The sequence below is a fragment of the Sphaeramia orbicularis genome, chromosome 7 (genome assembly GCF_902148855.1).
Source record: "Sphaeramia orbicularis chromosome 7, fSphaOr1.1, whole genome shotgun sequence".
In the NCBI taxonomy this organism is placed as follows: Eukaryota; Metazoa; Chordata; class Actinopteri; order Kurtiformes; family Apogonidae; genus Sphaeramia; species Sphaeramia orbicularis.
The window spans coordinates 27,069,486-27,087,687 of record NC_043963.1 but is presented as its reverse complement, the minus strand read 5'-3'; the positions used below and the strand labels follow the sequence as shown (position 1 = coordinate 27,087,687).

Sequence of the window (18,202 nt, the reverse complement as noted above, 5' to 3'; positions counted from 1 at the left end):
CTGCAGCTTCACCTCTAGATGTCACTAGATGTCCCACAGACAACCTAAATATTGATGGAATAATAGAAGGGTATAATTGCTCTGTTCTGTCCTCTCACCTTCAACAATACCATCCTTGGTGTGGACGTTTTCTTGTGTCTTATAAACATTATAAATATTTCCACCATCCAGTTTTCATAAGGCTGTGCGCATGTTCTGTTAAACCACGCCCACCTGTTGAGTCGGTGACGTAGGTGCCGTCGACGGTGATGGGAACCCGGGCGAGCGCTGGTGAGTTTCTCTCAAACCAATAAAATCTCTCAATTCTGCTTTGTCACCAGAACAGGGAAGTAGGCAGGACTCGTAAATGCGTACCACACAAATACATCAATGGCAGTACCAGTCGTAACTGTATCCGCTGTGTGTGTGTAAAGTGCAGATCCTGTCCCGGGTTTACTTCAGGTTAACTATCACCTCACCTGTGAGTAGAGCCGATATTCGCCTTTTAGCATGTAGCTAGGTGGAAGCTAGGAGCTGTGGCTAACTAACTAGCAGGCTGCAGTTTGGATTTGTTGCTTGTCAAGTTGTGTTGTTATTACTGCGTGTGAAGCTAGTGTGATGACAGGGCGTTTTTTTTTTTTAATCCCAGTTTACAGCAAGCGACAAAATACCTCTGGGTTCAGTTTAATAACAGCATAAGTACAGCTCTTCCGTCTTATATATGAATTAGCTTACTGTTAATAATACTGTACATTAATGCACTATTAACACAGCGTTAGCCTGTGTTATCTTGATGTAGCTGCCCAGCTTTATCAGAGTTTTACTGCAAGGTTTAACGTTAGCCTGGTAAATAAGGGATTTGGTGGAGGATTGGACTAATATCATTATAGTTGCGTAGCTATTTCTGCGGTGCAGGCTATTTCTGGGTGGTGTAGTAGCAGGAAGACCATCTGAAGTAAACAACTAACACGTGTAGTGTATCTGTATATTGATTGGTAATGTCAGACGACATTTGTATGAAATGTATTGTGTTATTGCTCATCTTACGTTATTATTCAATACAACTAAACTCTGCAGAGTCTATTAGAAGTCAGTGGTTAGTACTTCCTGATTTGTCTCACTGTTCTCGGATGAAAAGAAATGAGTCACAACTTGTTACTCACCAGGAAATTTAAGGAAATCTAACCTGCCCTTTCCCAGAGTTATGCTCTATATTTTTCACCATACTTAAAATGTGAGAGGGGAAATGAATTGAGGAAGTATGCCTACTATGCTGTCTGTTTGCCAGGTCGTCATTGTAAATGAGAACTGGTTCTCAGTTGACCTACCTGATAAAATAAAGATTAGAAAGGATATAAGACGTATTGCAAAAATACTTTTTTTATCCATTGCTTCTCGTTAATTTTAATGTTTTTATAATGCACTGCACTTTCTTGGGTAAATCAACATGCTTTCTGTAACTCACATTCAAAAGAAAATGCATGTCCTGAGACAGTACAGAGATCCATAAGACTTGTTGGGCTGATTGCAATACTATTCATCTTTTGATTTAGTTATAATTTGGACCCATCCTCTTTAATGAATATTTGACCCAATGTAAGTGCTTTGAGTATGCAAAATAGAAAAGCGCTACATAAATCTAAACCATTGTTATTATTATTAATGTGTCAGTGATGACTGGTTATTTATTTATTTTCCTGTCTCTGCTTATTAGCAAAAATGAGCAACCTCCCCCTCTCTCGATCTGAGGTGTTTGGGGAGCTGAGAAAGGAACTGCATGAGGATGAAGAGTTCCATCAGTCTGACGCTCACGTCTTCATCATCATGGGAGCATCGGTGAGAACAGGGGAGGCGAATCATAATCTAGTCATATATGGAATCACAAACATTTTACAATATGGACTAATAAAGCAAAGTACACTGAAATTAGGCTTATGATTTAGAACAGTCCTAATTACAAGCACGAATGGTAATCAAACTGTAAACCTTCCTCCTTTTTACATAATGTTTTTGGCACAATTACAGTGTTACTTGTAGCTTGTTACTTAATTTGATTTTCAAATGGTGTGTTGACATCTTCACATCCTTCCAGTCCTGCAGTTATTGCACATGATGTGATTAAGGAAATGGTGAAACTGATTTCTGCAAACAAGAACTGCCCAGTTATCTCTGCTTTTAATAGCCTTGGTTTGAGACAGTGAGATCCTCTTTGCTTCTCATTTGTATTGTCTGAAAACTCTGATTTGTATACCCAAAAAAAGGATACAGGTTATTCATAATTATTCAAAACCAGTAATACCTGGGGTTTGGTGCCATACCATGTATACATTTTTTTTTTTACCCGTTGGGCAGATTGTGACAGGGTTACAATTGACCATTGTCTTTACAGAGCATGTATAAATGGTTACAATTGTAAGTAAAAGTAGTGAGATGAATGTTTTCAAAAGTACTGAAGTATGGATTACTCTGTAAATTTTAGAGTGGTAAGTTTTAAAACTATTACAAGGACATTTGGACAAATAAGTTATGAAACAGAAGAGAAGGTACTTGATACTGAAAATAGTCCGATTTAAGTTTTGTATTTCCTTAAACAAACTTTCTCTTATCTTTTTATGCTCAAGGAAACAATATAATTGAGCACTGTGTGACCATGTGTGATTTTTATAAAATTTTTTCAAAGTTTAGCTAGGATATAATACAAGGGTATGGCCTCCTTTTTTTTTTTTTTTTTTTTTGCTGTCATTGGATTTTGCTGTGTCACTGAGAGTCAGCGTTTTTCTTTCAGTGTGATAGGTGTGTAGATCGGTGAAGAGATTGTCTGTGCGCAGTCTCACTCTGCTCATTCTTTTTTCATGGATGCATGTGTGTGTTTACCTTATTGCGGTGCAGGCTTCTTTTTAAAAATAGCTCTTATGTGTTTGTCATCAAGTGAAGTGATTCAGTCCTTCTGCATTTTTAACAACTTGCATCCACTACTGATGCAGCTGCTGTTGATGTTCACTTTTATGGCTGTAGGAATAGAATGTCTGACATTAGAGTACTATTCCAGATCAAATCCAATGAAGGACCTAGCTAGAATTTGTGAGTAAAATAAATTGCACATTTCTGTTTTTATGTATGCTTGTTTGTGTGGAGTTTGTATTGAAACATGACCAAACTTCAAAACTGGGAGACCAAACCCCATTCCTAAGCTAACACCAGGTGGTATTTCACACCGTTACTGGTGTAGAGGAGGAGGGCAGAACCGTTGAGTTAGTCTGGATTTTAATGGAAAATCCAAGCCAAGTCCTCTGTGTGTAAATTAGTTTTCAGGCTGTGATCATTCATGTTAATAATAATAAAAATCCTTCATTTTCTTACATTTTGTTTGTTATGTTACATACTATACCTTTAACTTCTTATCTGAATCATTTCATTGACATAATCTTAATTAAACAGCGTGATAAAACAGCACAGTTAAGGAACATAGGACGCTATTGGAAATAATTTAAGCGCTATTCAATTTACAATGTGTTTGTTCATTCCTACCAGTATCACCAATGCAATGCATTTTTGTCCTCTGTTTGTGACGAGAGTTAAAAGCATTTTTTCAAGAAAATAAACTGTCCGCTGCCAAGGACATTACATAAAAAATAATTTAAAAAAACTTGTTATGGCAAGATGGAACTTCTACTTTCTTGGGTTTCAGAAGGTTATTCCTGCATCCTTAATCCAGTTTAAACTATGTAGCTTTAATTTCTTTTGCAAAATTTAATCATTTAATTTAGTAAGTGCTTAGACCATCTGTGTTTTCATTCTGGTGGCTCTGTCTCAGTAGGTGGCACTTACTTCTACTGGGATTAGGTTGTGCAGGTCTTAAATAAGCAACCCACTTACCTGTTACCACATGTTGTGACCTGTATTGCGGCATTGTAGGATTTCTATGTGCTTTAAAATAATCACCACTGGTTAGTCATTGTGCACTGACCAAATACATACAGTAGTTTCATGACATCAATGCACATATAAGGATTTTTGTACCCAGCCTGTAATTTTCATATTTCTAATGTTGTGTTTGCACCTTCAGGGAGATTTGGCTAAGAAGAAAATCTACCCGACTCTATGGTGAGTGAAGCCCTCAGCCCTAGTGACAGGCCTTCAAGCAGAGGACTACTGAAGTTAACATAATGAACTATTTGTGATGATGTTCTCTCTGGTTCCTCTGTTTTGAATCAGGTGGTTGTTCAGAGACGGTCTTCTGCCTGAGCAAACCCACTTTGTGGGATTTGCCCGCTCTGACTTGACAGTTGATGCCATACGGACTGCTTGTATGCCATATTTAAAGGCAAGACCAAACTCTGAATTTTAGTTTTTAAAATCTCGTATAGTGCTTTATGTTGTCATTGGAAAGACTGACATTAAAACTATATATGTCTTTTTGTGTCTGACTGTGGCTCAGGTTACTGACACAGAGGCAGAGCGGCTGTCAGTCTTCTTCAGCAGGAACACATATATCAGTGGCAAATATGCTGATGAGACTTCCTTTGCCAAGCTCCACACACACCTGTTGTCTCTCCCTGGAGGAGCTGATGCTAATCGACTCTTCTACCTGGCACTGCCACCCACTGTTTACCACGATGTTACCAAGAACATCAAGACCCAATGTATGAGCACAAAGTAAGTAAACACACCTCTCTTAATAACTATGGCTGTGTCATATTGTTTATGTAGGAAGTATTTGTGTTTACAGCTGCACATGACTGTGACCAACAGCAGCCAGTGGCTTATAGAAATACTTGTTAAAAAACATTCTGAAGTGATACAGCCAACAAAAAATGGCAACTGTGTGTATTTTAGAATGCAACAATACTAGCATTATAATAAGCTATCCATAGCTTTAAAGGCTGAGCTACGTCTTATGTCTTAAGAAAAAAGCCTTCTCTAATCTTTTCTCAAGTAGGTGAGTGATCCTCAGCTGCTACTTAGGTGTTCTTTAAGTGATTCTTACTTCAGTGACTTTGCAAATTTCAAATTAAGTCAGTCTCAGTGAGTGCAAATAGACTGTACTAATATTAAAACTCAAGGGGAAGCCAAGTTAAAACCCATTTGTGCTGATAAGTGAACTGGATATGACTTGCTCTGTTTGTTTTCTTCTGTGTGTATTGGTGTGTGTGCTGTAGAGGCTGGAATAGGGTGATTGTAGAGAAGCCATTTGGTCGGGACCTACAGAGCTCTGAAGAGCTGTCCACTCACCTCTCGTCCCTCTTCACTGAAGAACAGATCTACCGCATAGATCACTATCTGGGCAAAGAGATGGTGCAGAACCTCATGGTTCTCAGGTGGGGGAAAACACACATCACTTTCCTGCAGCTAAATGGTGCACGCATAGATTTAACATGTGACAATTCATAGATGAGGCTGCTGTTTTTACGTCCCTTTATTGTTCAGATTATTGGTCAAACTTGGAAGAAAATGTCAGATAGTTTGACGTGGATTTCTTGCAAAATATCTATAGTATCACAAATTCAAACATGTATCACTTTTTTTTTTACTTCGCAGCGTTCAGTACATCCCTATTTTGTATGGATAGTGGAGAGATGATTACATTTTAAATTCTGCAACAATCCAGTTTCAGTGGGTTAATAGTTAAGAATAGATTCGATTTTGCATGAACCCAGAAGAAAATAGAATAAGCATGGTGCCACAACCAGCTGTCTGTTTGCACTGTATCCTGCTGGGTAGACACAACCATCTGACGTTCATTGCAGGTTTGGAAACCGTATCTTTGGACCAATCTGGAACAGAGACAGTGTTGCCTGTGTTGTCCTCACTTTTAAAGAGCCTTTTGGCACTCAGGGACGAGGAGGCTACTTTGATGATTTTGGCATCATCCGGTAAGAAGAAAAAAAACCCCTCTTACAATCAGTATTAAATTGTACTTTTTTACAGGGTTTAAAGTCATACAGTATGAAACTAAAAACAGCTACAGAAGATTATTTATTTCAACATTCCAGTCACCATTATGTAGTAGCCACAATTATTTCTAAATAATTATTGTAAGCTCACAGTAAGGCAGATTATGTCTGTCTTAACCCCAGACGTGTAATAATCAGTCTGATGCAATGTCCCTCCAGTGACTTCTCTTACTCCAAACACAGCCACTCAATTCCTCATGTTGCAATTATTATAAATAATATTGTGATGCAATCTTATTCTACTTTCTTAGTTATGAAGGAAAATGCTCAGATTAGTAAGCATTTTAAAATGTGTATGTTTTTTTCAATTCAAGCATACAAACTTAAAATAGGATATTTACATAATTAGACAGGCTAACATTGCAGTTCCATTAATTATGCAGCTCTGTTTTGGATCCGTATGTGTGTGTTTCTGTATTTTTAATCTACAGGCTCCAAAACTTGTATGTATGGTCGAAGACTGTTGGATAATGACAGTAAATCTCTCGATTGTTGAATTTCTTTGTTAGGGTTGAATACATGTTTGCTGTAATATCTGCACATGTATCAAATCTACACATAGATCATGTACAGAATCGATTAGTTACCTTTTAATTAAGATCAAACTCTGTGTGAACACCTGTTCCTTTTGTCACGGTCAGCGATGTCATGCAGAACCATTTGCTCCAGATGCTCTCTCTGGTTGCCATGGAGAAACCAGCGTCCACCAGCTCTGATGATGTCAGGGATGAAAAGGTAACAAATAAAGCCACACTTCTTACAGAACTGCATTAAATTGTTGTCATAGCCGTTTTCTTACTGTGCACTTCCTCTTGTAGGTTAAGGTGCTGAAGTGTATTGCTCCAGTGACCATGTCTGATGTAGTGCTGGGTCAATATGTGGGTGATCCAGAGGGTGAGGGAGACGCCAAACTAGGTTACCTTGATGATACCACGGTACCTAAAGGATCAACTCAGGCTACCTTTGCTAGTGCTGTGCTCTATGTGCACAATGAACGCTGGGATGGTAATCACACTTCTATTGTTTACTGAAAAATCATCTCAGCTTTTTTCCTCTTTGCTGTGCCATAATGCATTGTCATGCATATGTTCCTTCCCAGGAGTTCCTTTCATCCTTCGTTGTGGAAAAGCACTGAATGAGAGGAAAGCGGAGGTGCGGCTGCAGTTCACGGATGTTCCAGGTGACATTTTTGGAAATCAGTGCCGTCGGAACGAGCTGGTTGTACGCGTGCAGCCAAATGAGGCAGTCTATGCTAAAATGATGAGCAAGAAGCCTGGTGTGTACTTCAGCCCTGAAGAGACTGAGCTGGACCTGACCTACAAAAGCAGATATAAGGCATGTTCAAGTTCATTTATGTATTGATCCTCAATCGAGATTTTAATGAAGGATAAGTCTGTTGAGATGAAGAGATGAATCATCTTATTTTCAACAGGATGCTTAACTTGGATGCACAGAAATTACAATACAGCAAGCGCAAGCACACCAAAGAGGCTGTCCCAGACTCAGCCGCTGCCACATTTACTGGTTCCCCTTAAATGCCAAAATGCATATTAGCAATATATGGATCCAAGCCAAACTATATTTCTCTCTAATACTGTGATTGATTTGCCTTGTCAAAAGGAATTAATGACTTTGAGGTGGAGTGACTTACTTTGAATTACATGTCCAGTTTTCCAATTATTCACTTTCTATTAATCCAAAATAATACAGTAATTACAATCACAGAGGTGACATTAGCTGATTAATCAGTTATTAGCTTTTTCCTGGGACTTATTACATCAGCCTTTAAGGATCCACTTGCAGTCAAACTCTAATACACACAGTAAATATACATATACCCATACGAAGCTACACAAATACATGAACATGCATGATTACATGCAAAGGGAGAGTATTTAAGGCTAAATAAAGGATGAAAAAGTGAAAATAAATGAGATCCTCTAATGAAAGGAGATAATAGTTGAGACTTTAAAAGTTAAGAGAAAATGCAAAAGAAAACAATTATAAATGAGAACTGGGAAGTATCTAACAGGAAAAAGGATCTGAACAAAGTTATGTACATGACAGAGACTGATCGCATGAAATCACGTTGTATGTTATGCTAGTTCTTATGGCATTTTGCATGCTATACGTATGCATTTTCAACCTTTCGCTAGTTATTTGATCACGTGTCAATTAATGCCAAGATCTCAGGTTGACCTAACCCTAGCCTTAATCCTAACCCTCAGTGCGTGGTATTTGACGCGGCGTGAACATACACACGGAAAGCTTATAATGCATACAGATAACACACCAATTAAAAGTGGTGTGTATATTTACGCAAAGTCATGATATCACTTTGAGATGACAGGTTAATTTGAGCAAAATAATTTAATCTCATTTCCTGTTTTTAGGATGTGAAACTTCCAGATGCTTACGAACGTCTTATCCTGGATGTCTTCTGTGGAAGTCAGATGCACTTTGTACGCAGGTCTGTCTTTACTGTTCTCTGATGTTGTCTTGTTACTGTGAAACTACAGAAACTAAAAGATCCCAACACTAGATGGCACCAAAATTCTCCTTTTCCAGTCTCACCATAGTCAAGCATGAGTTTTAAAAACTAATGTCTTTATTTACATGGCAGCTCAGTTTTTGTTAAATATTATTTCTATGTCTGCAGTGATGAATTAAGGGAAGCATGGAGAATCTTCACACCTCTCCTTCATCAGATTGAAAAAGAGAAGCCCAAGCCTATTCCTTACAAATATGGAAGGTAGGAAGTACAGTCCACCGTGACCTTTAAACTGGACAGAGAATTCAATATAATGAGGATTATGACTGGCTCTCTCTTGTTTTCAGCCGTGGCCCAACAGAAGCAGATGATCTTGCAAAGAGAGTTGGATTTCGCTATGAAGGCACTTACAGATGGGTCAACCCTCACAGACTCTGAGCTGTGATGAAATGAGGGAGGAGTAGAGGTAGGATAGCAGGAACTGTGTAGGAGGGTCAATGAGCTGTGTCAAGTTCCAGTATGGAAGTGTGTTTGAGGAAGAAGGTATTTCACAGTAGCAGCTTGGAAGAAAAAAAAAGGTTTTTAAAAATATAGTGTTTCTCAGGTATAGGGTTTAGTTATTGGAACCAGTTCGTCAGACGTTAAACAGAGAAAGAATGATAGGCTTATGTTACAGTGATGTGCTTGTACTCACAGTTTTTCATACCACCATAGCAATACTTAAAGATGGGACCAATTAATTTGGAGAGGGAACAAAATGGTAATGAATCTGAGTATTTTTGTGCTGTCTGAACTGGCTCCAAGACGCTGACATTAATTAGGTCACAATTTATCAGGATGGCAAGTGGAATAACTGAGGAACAAGAACAGAGCAGAGCAACAACAAAGCACTCAGCTGAGTCATGCTAACTCAGTGCAACTACTGTACCAAAGATGGTGACTAAACAGTAGAGATGAGAAACAATAAGAGACTGAAAGACTGTCCACCAGTCATGCTTAACACCATTCTGATTGTAAAACCATTATGCTTTGACTGCATTTATTAACTGCATATAATGTACTTTATTGTACAACTTGCTTATTTTCATACTTCCTTCATCTGGGACCAAGGATTTATTGGTGGTTTAAGGTAAAGGAAAACTAATGTCTGTGTTTCCAAAGGGCGAGGCAGCACCTTATCTAAACAAATCACACTGAAATAGTCTTAAAGTGTCCTTCTGGACAAGTAAAATGAACTCTCCATCTTGTTTAGGTGCCTCCCTCTTCATTTCATTCCCTTTTGTTTACATTTCTTCAGGTATAATAAAGTTGCTGTTTTTTGTTCCAAATTTTAACTATTAAGACAGCAGCAACATCTACCACAGGTCAACAGTAAATGTCTGTCCTTGTAATGACGTACTGAATGCTGCTGTTCACCGCACACTTATGTAAAAGTAGCTATATTTCCACAACTTGTAATAAACTAGCTTGGCTCCTCTGTAAAAGCATTTTGTTTTATTTGTGTTTTGCCACTTTTTACCACTAGATGAATATTTCTATAGCATGTTCTCCAACAAGATACTGCACATGATCTTGGTGTCTTGTGGTCTTTTGAGGTTTTGGTTGAGTTGCACTTGAATGACTACTTTCTGTCAGCTGTGTATGAGAAGAACAGTTGGAAATGTTAAACTGATCAAACAGTCTGCAAACAAAAACTGTGGGACATTGCCCAGTCATGATCCTGTTTTTAGAACACTTCCTGTACTCCTGTTTACTTTAAAGCCCTTTGCAAGGTTGACATTTCACTGTTTGAGTAGTTACATAGAACCCCCTCACTAACAGAGCTACTCATGCACAATGCAAACTCCAACTGACACATGCACCGATAGTGTATAAAATGTATGAAAATAGATGTTCGTGTATGTGTAAATTTTCCATGGCTCATGTTTCAGTGGCTGCATTCAGATGGATGTGCTTGAAAAGGTACTAAAACGATTAATGCATTCTGAAAATAGTTGCATTTTTAATCAATAGTTTTCATACATTCATTCATAGAAAAAACCTTGGCAGGATCTCAGAGGTCTGATGTCAAGCAAATTAAGTTGAAGTGCACCTGCTTAGTATATACATTTTTTAATATCGTCCTGTTTCCATTTTATGTGTCCTACTTTAGATGTGCAAACTGAAGTGGATATGACACACAGCTTGTATTGTCAAACACTGATGTTTCCTGTCAGGCTACAATGGTGCTTTATTGTTCTTTGAACATATTAGGAGCAGTTGCGTTCCTGTTTTCGCTCCAAATTCTCCTTGTATTTGCTTCTCTGCAAATATTAATATCGACTGTGCTGCTGTGTAATCCAACAAACATGTATGGAAAATAATTCCAGCAATAGCTTGATGACAGAATTAATTTATACAGACAAATTTCCAGTACATTAGATAGAACTCAATTGAAACTGGGTCAAGCAGAGTTACAGTAATAAAACGCATAGTGGACGGACATTAAGTAGTCATGTCTTTGGCTCGACAAAAAAAAAAAAAAAGACTATGGCCACAACCGAGCACACTAAGGCACTTACATTTTTTTTTGTTGTTAAAAACAGTTGCTGTGCGTTCAGTTAATATACAGTACAAGACATGAAGATAATCATTTCACAGTGAATTATGTAAGACTTAAGAGCATACAAAGACAAAATGAAGCGAGGTATATCTATAATTTAGTAACCTCTGGTGACGGACATGCATCCACTGGACGGAGACATAAATGTTAGATGAAGATAAATCCTTCTACAGAAGGCCGTCAGCAGGTCTTTGCCCTGAGCAGTGAGCCCTGCCAAAATCTGAACACATGATGGTGCCACATAAACATTTAACAAACAAAGTTAGATTCATGATTCATATGTCATTACATAACTGACATCCAGTGTGATGTCTGTGTTTGTATTGTGGTTTGACTTCTGTTCACAATCTACCATCATGTATTCTGATTTAATTTGGCGTAAAAATGAAAAATCTCAGGCGCAAAGAGCTATGTGACCATCCCATGAGGAAAACCCCCAACCATTATCCCTTCATATGTTCGTGTAATTCAGGAAATGGAAGAAAGCACTTTATGGATGTCAGAAACATAGTATGAGGACAAAGCTGAACAAGTGCAGGACACAAATATTACCCAGCCTCTCCGAGTGTGAACATGAATTGCACTTTAAGGCTGGAACCATTTTGAAGCGTGACAACATGTTATTCTCCATCAATTTCTGAGAGGTAACAGATAAAAAGCTGTCATGTTCTCCATTTCAAGGCACATGGTCAGTTTTGTTTTGTTTTTGTTTTTTTTTTACATGTGCTCTGGATGGTTCTGCAAACAGCTTATGAACTCTGTGACTGGATGGTTCTGGTAGCAGATCTGATAGACTGCATTGAACAGCGGGAACCTAGAGGGGGGAGGAGGAGTTGGGGAAAATTAAATTGAATGATTTTTATTTTTCAGACACATACAAATAAGGGTTCAGTTCGTCATGTGCTGAGTTTGCAGTAAACTTACTTGTCAATTAGGTTTTTGTGCTTGAGTATGAGATAAACCTCAGCTGCTGTTGCTGGTCCTTGGAGTTTCTGACCATTCAGCATCTCCTTCTCCAATTCCTCAATGGACTGAAAACAACAGTAAACAAGGCCACTTCTTAGTCTGCTAATAAAATAAGTGGGTGTTTTCTTCGAGAATGACAAAAAAAAAAAAAAAATCCTGAACTCTCACCTTTCCAGTTTTGACAAAAGCTTCGGCGACTTTCCGGTTGCGGCCACCGTAGCAAGTGGTGATGAGGTCAGCCACCCCACAGCTCTCCAAGAAGGTTGCAGAGGACACAGGCCCAGCGGTGCAGAAAATGCGAGCGAAGGCAATCATTTCCATCAGTCCTAACCTGATTACAGCTGCTTTAGTGTTGTCCCCGAAGCCCAAACCGTCACAGAAACCTGCTCCGACTGCAACAATGTTCTGCAGGAATAGGCAAAGAAGGACAAGTGTAAGTAAGAGGAGAAAATGTGTGATTATGAAGGCGGCTCATAAAAGCAATTCCCAAGTAGAGTCAAACATAGAACTTTAGACACATAATAGCTGAATGATTATAGTGATTATAAATCTGTGTTAAATGTAGAGTCTGGAACCCCAAACTGTGCTGAAATCTCACCTTCAAGGCTCCACAGATTTCCACCACATCATACTCCTCTACTACAGTAACTCGGAAGTTGCTGGTCTGCATGAGATCCTTCAGGAGAGTTCCATGGTTTTTATTCTTACATCCTGTCAGACCATGAAAAAGGAAGTCTGTAATGTTTGCCGGTCACCACAATTTAAATGGTATCTTTACCCCTGTGGAGTCTAACTCCACCACATGATTCTGAAAATCGCTAGAGTCAGAAAGTTGCTGAGACAGTAGTGATGAGTGTGTGGATGTGCAGGTGTGTATATGTAACAGGAGTAGTTCGGGGACATCTGTTCGGCAGAGAATCACAAGACACTTATGCAGAACCCTATGAGGCTCTGAAAGGGTTAGACTTCGTACTTGTTGCATCATCTGAGAAAGGTTCACTTCAACGTATGTTTACATAGGTGCTATATTTAGAATATTTCCGCTGTTTTCTTGCCGTCACAGTCCTTTCCATCTGAGAACTGACGCAGTGAAGCCTCTCAAATCTACCAGAGTTCCCTGATAAAAAAGTGTCACTGTCACATTTTAATACATTATTTAAGACGCAAATTGATAAATAAACCAATCAATGAAGCAGTTTTACAAGGCTTTTGCCCCTGTGGGAATCCAGTGGTTCATAAAGGGATTAAAAGTCTTCAGACTGACATGTTGTAAAATTAATAAGGTTTGGCGTAATCTGACTGATGCAGAGGAAAGCACAATACATATGATTAGAGGCTGTAACATTGATAAAAAAAAACAACAACAAAAAAACAAATATAATGACACCAAGATGTACTAAATGTTCCACTGCTTCATCATAAAGGTGGGAAGATTCAGAAGTGGAAGCAGTGTGCTGAGCTGTTTTCACTAAAAGCTTATGTTAACACATTTGTCAATATGAGTATTATGCGTAGGTGTATTGTTGCCAGTATTACTATGATTCATTGTAATTAAGTCATATAATTCCATTTGCAGCTCAAAAAACAGTTTAGTGTTCATTATCACATTACAGATGAGTCAATTTTGGGACTTTGGATCCTGCCAGTGTACTTGAAATGCTCCAAGGCCTCCATAAAGCTACACTGTCAGCCAAATTTAATCCTGTCAAAACAAGGTTGTGTTTTTTGGTGTGAGTGTACTGATAAGATGACATATGCACTCATGTGATGTATGTAAAGACAGGCCAACTTCAAACTACATTAACCCAGTCTGTCATTTACATAACTACAATAAAACTCATTAAACCTTCACCTTCAATCTCTGATGAAGCAGAAAGCTTCAAAGTATGAGATGCCAGGAAAACTAACAACAGGCTTTAAAAAGAAAACTGGCTTATCTTGGCCAAAGTACAGGCTTGTCCTAATTAATCAGCATTCCTGTTGTGCAGTAAGAAGAACAAAGAAACAGTCACTGGACTAACCAATAGTGGTCTCACAAAACTTTCCATCAGCGACTTCATTGGCAATGTTGGCCCCCATCAGCACACTCATGGTGATACCGAGCTTCTCCTGAATCACATCAGAGATGAGTTTCAGTCCATCAGGTCCTTCATCTACACCCTGTAGAGGCAAAAACACAAGAACATGCCAAAATTAATCTGTAGCTGGTATGTGGGATCGAAGTCCAAACTGCACAAGTGGGTTTCAGTCCGAATGAGGCTGGAATAATATGCAGTATGACACCAAAACTGTAGCATTACAGTCAGAAAAGGTTATACTGGATAGATAATGGCACTAAAAGACATGTGACGCATCATCCTCCATCCTTTTTAATGAGTCTGTCTGTTGTCATTTAATCTCTCTATTGTGTTGTTCTCAGAAATAAACAAAAAATAAAGTTGTAAATTAAACATTGCAGAAACAGTCAGTCAGACCTTGATGAGGGATATCCCCAGGGCATCACTCTTTATCTTGCCCTTGATGGTGTCACACACTTTCCCAACAAACTGGTGGGGAATCACAAAAATCAAAATGTCTGCCTCATTGGATGCCTCCACCAGGTCTGGAACTGCCAGCTGCAGGAAAAGATAAGAATGGAGTTATTAGAAATATAACACGGCTGCATGCAACTCACTACAGAGATAGTGTAACAAAAAACACCCCAAAGTGACATCACAGTGATTACACCTGATATATGTTTAAAAAAAAAAAAAAGGGCTGCGATTCATCACAAACATGGAAGAAGATGTTTGGAATAAAAACACAAATGTAGGCAAAAGCTGACATTAAGCAACATGCAGAAGAGATACTCTGTGTAGTAAAACAAAAAGACCATTCTCTTACCACATTTGAGGGTAGTTTGTGCCCAGGGAGATACTTGACATTTTCATGCTCAGTGTTGATTATTTCAGTCAGTTTTCGCCCATCAACCATCTCTTCAAACACCCACATTTTTACAGTATTGTCAAACTGAGGGCTCCTGGCAGCATTGGTACCCACTATCTTGGCAATAGCAGAACCCCTGTTTAATACATTCATATTTGAAAGTTAGTATTTATTTTATCATAAAAATCACATTAAATTCATCATGCATTTACACTGAAAGAACTGAGTGGTATTGATTTACAATGCTATTACTGCCACATGACTGCTGTGAGATTCTCATTAACTATTCTTGTTTTATCATGTGTTTTCCACTGATATGGGTCTCTTTACACTAGGTGTGGCTCTGTGATCATCACACCACCGTTATGCAAATAAGATGATAACCTATAGGCAGTAAATCGACAACATCTGGCAACTTAGATGCATGATTGTTTATAAACGTGTCAAAGCTGAATAGTAGAATATCCATATCAGTGGATGTCTAGTGTTGGAGTATAGCCAAGTCCTGGGCCTCATAGTCAGCAATCTGGACTCTTTATCAGCAGTATGGGGAATATTATCAACTAGCTGAAATTATCCAGGTCAGTAGGGTTTGCTAAAATTAAGGTTTAAGCTTTGATACAGTAAATCTAGTTTGGTTTAACATATATCCACAGGAGACACGTTGAGTCAGACAAGTTTACAGGTAAATAACACTAAATAACTAGAAGCACTCGGAGAGCGCAGACCTCCGCCAAGGCTGATCAGTGCCCCCCCCCCCCGTGGGCCCCCCCACGCGGGCCCCCCCACGCCAAGGAGGTTATGTTTTTGCCAGGGTTTGTTTGTCTGTCTGTCTATCTGTTTGTTTGTTTGTTTGTCTGTCTGTCCGTTAGTGTGCAACATAACTCAAAAAGTTATGGACAGATTTTGATGAAATTTTCTGGTCTGCGCCCCCCCCCCGTGGGCCCCCCCACCCCCGATCACCACCAAAATTTAATCATTTCTTCCTTATCCCATTTCCAACAAACCCTGAAAATTTCATCAAAATCTGTCCATAACTTTTTGAGTTATGTTGCACACTAACGGACAGACAAACAGACAGACAAACCCTGGCAAAAACATAACCTCCTTGGCGGAGGTAACTAAATCATATTTACCTGAAAAGGGTTCCTGTCTGCAGAAATACAATAATAATACAAGGGCAGACATGCTAATAGGATGCTCATAGATAATAAAATAGCTGTAATATAATTATTGACATGTTAGCCTAGTGATGCTAAGTAATGTTAAAGTTAAAGCTAGCTGCAGTCACATGTGTTTATGTTCCTGATACAGTGGTGCCAACGTCACGACCCCCTAATCCTGGCACCGTGACTAACTAACATGTGTCCTTATTGAAGTAAACACAACTCAACTTTCGCAAACGCATGGCAGAAATAACAGGTAAAGCTATATAATGTTAATGCTAAGTGACTATAGCCGTAAACTTATCCGTCGTTGCTATGGAAATTGCAGCACTATCGTTAGCTGGCTGTGTGCCTAGTGATGCTAAGTTGGCTAGCAACGGTACAGTGTCAGTAAGGAGTCTGTAACACAGACAGTAACATGCGATAAAGTTAGACGCGTTTAGCTCTAGAAATGATATATTAAAACGATGACTTGCCAGTTTCCAGAGCCGATAATGCAGACTTTTCTCGGAGCTGCCATTGTGAAGAGGTAAACCGAGTCGTGAAGTGAGTGTGGAGCTGCAGTGTGGTTATGCAATGCACAAACCAAGCTGCATAAAGCCTGCACTCTTATTTTATTGGCCTGTCCGAGGGGGAGACATTGGCCCGCCCAGTATAACCACAGCCAAGTCTGGTCATTCATTCATTGAGCTGACAAGAGGTTAGTAGGGTTAAAGTAAGTAGGACAAAAGTCTCCCATGTGGAATTTGCATACACTGAGGTTCTATGATGGACTATAGCTGAAGTGCAGTACCATGAGGGCCAATGCAAAGAACACAACACAACACAGGGAGTCATGTTATGTAAGCTCCTAGGCCAAACATGCTGGTTTTAGTTAATGATAAATTACACCTCATAGTGTCACCATGTTGTGTGTTTACTCCCAGAGCTGTTAGTACTTTGGCTCAGCCCTGAGCCATTTGAGAGACCAAAACAACTCAGAGTAAACCTGTAAATGCAGTTTGTTTGTTCTCTCTGAGTGAAAATTCCATTTACAACACCTGTTATGACTGTTGCGCCAAATTCTGCTCCCTGCCTAAAACTGCTCCCCCTTCCTAAGTCAGCCATGAAGAGGACAATGTCCACCAAATTCACCATGTCATAATTTGCTGAGAAATGCGTCTTGCTCACCCTGGTTCATTAATTTTCTCTTTTTTGACCGTAGGGTATGAAATAAATTGTGAATTATTCAACCTCTTAACGCCATCGTAGCTGTGTAACAATTAAGTAATTAATAATATTGTATGATATTGCAGTTGTTTTTTTTTTTTTTTTTTTATATCTGTTTAATATTTAAGAATATGCAAACTGTAAGGTATATAAAACTTTCAAACGTTAAATCTTAAATAGAAAACTCACAAAATATATAACAATAAAAACATACTGCTGAAAACTACGTCACCCTTGGCTGGGGATGCAGTTTTTGGCAGGGAGTAGAATTCAGCACAACAGTGACAGTCAAAGGCTTAAAGATAGTGGCTATTTCAAGAGCCTATTTTGTGTTGGATACAAAACAGACAACCAGCCACTTTACTGAATAATACAGCTAATGCATTTCATAGAATACAGCAATAAGACTGCTAAACAAAAGTTGAGGGGGTGAAGTGAAATAAGGGAATGTGCAATAATAGGTGTAATAGTGACCCCTCCATCGTGCAATATTTCTTTCTTTTTTTTATCTTTACTAACTATTTAATTATTTATTTTAGTGCAGTTTTTAATATTTTATCATATATATGGGTTGTTTTTAGTTGGTGTTTTTAGGATTCTTTTTCTGTGTTTTTATTTCGTGCTGTACATTTTGCTATTCCGTTCTTTAACAGCATCTGGGATGTTTTTATTGAATGACAATTAATAAATCTGAATCTGAAATACTTTCAACACATTCTGTGTTAATGATGCTTAATGACCATTATCAGTAAAGCATTTAAAGCCAATTCAAGTTAATAGTAAGTTTAATCCTCAAAGACCCAAAAGCTTCTACTGATCTAAAATGTTGAATAACTGTTGATCCACTAATCCACGAATATATGTAAATATATGATGTAAAATACAGTTTCTCAGTTTTTCATGGTCATCA

At 38.6% G+C, this 18,202-nt stretch overlaps 2 protein-coding genes across 2 annotated transcripts; one reads left to right on the top strand and one right to left on the bottom strand.

Moving 5' to 3' along the window:
- Positions 1-248: 248 nt before the first annotated feature.
- Positions 249-9,908, top strand: LOC115422228 (glucose-6-phosphate 1-dehydrogenase). Its single transcript, XM_030138414.1, has 13 exons — positions 249-270; positions 1,694-1,815; positions 4,046-4,083; positions 4,195-4,303; positions 4,418-4,635; positions 5,139-5,297; positions 5,727-5,852; positions 6,575-6,668; positions 6,752-6,938; positions 7,033-7,268; positions 8,327-8,403; positions 8,593-8,685; positions 8,772-9,908. The coding sequence occupies exons 1-13, from the start codon at positions 249-251 to the stop codon at positions 8,860-8,862; spliced, it is 1,572 nt and encodes a 523-aa protein (XP_029994274.1). The 3' UTR covers positions 8,863-9,908.
- An 892-nt stretch (positions 9,909-10,800) lies between these two features.
- On the bottom strand, positions 10,801-16,688 carry LOC115422229 (glycerol-3-phosphate dehydrogenase [NAD(+)], cytoplasmic). Its single transcript, XM_030138415.1, has 8 exons — positions 16,560-16,688; positions 14,876-15,053; positions 14,467-14,607; positions 14,014-14,152; positions 12,591-12,703; positions 12,161-12,397; positions 11,951-12,057; positions 10,801-11,840 (listed from the first exon to the last, which is right to left on the bottom strand). The coding sequence occupies exons 1-8, from the start codon at positions 16,601-16,603 to the stop codon at positions 11,744-11,746; spliced, it is 1,056 nt and encodes a 351-aa protein (XP_029994275.1). The 5' UTR covers positions 16,604-16,688; the 3' UTR covers positions 10,801-11,743.
- Between the last annotated feature and the right edge of the window lie 1,514 nt (positions 16,689-18,202).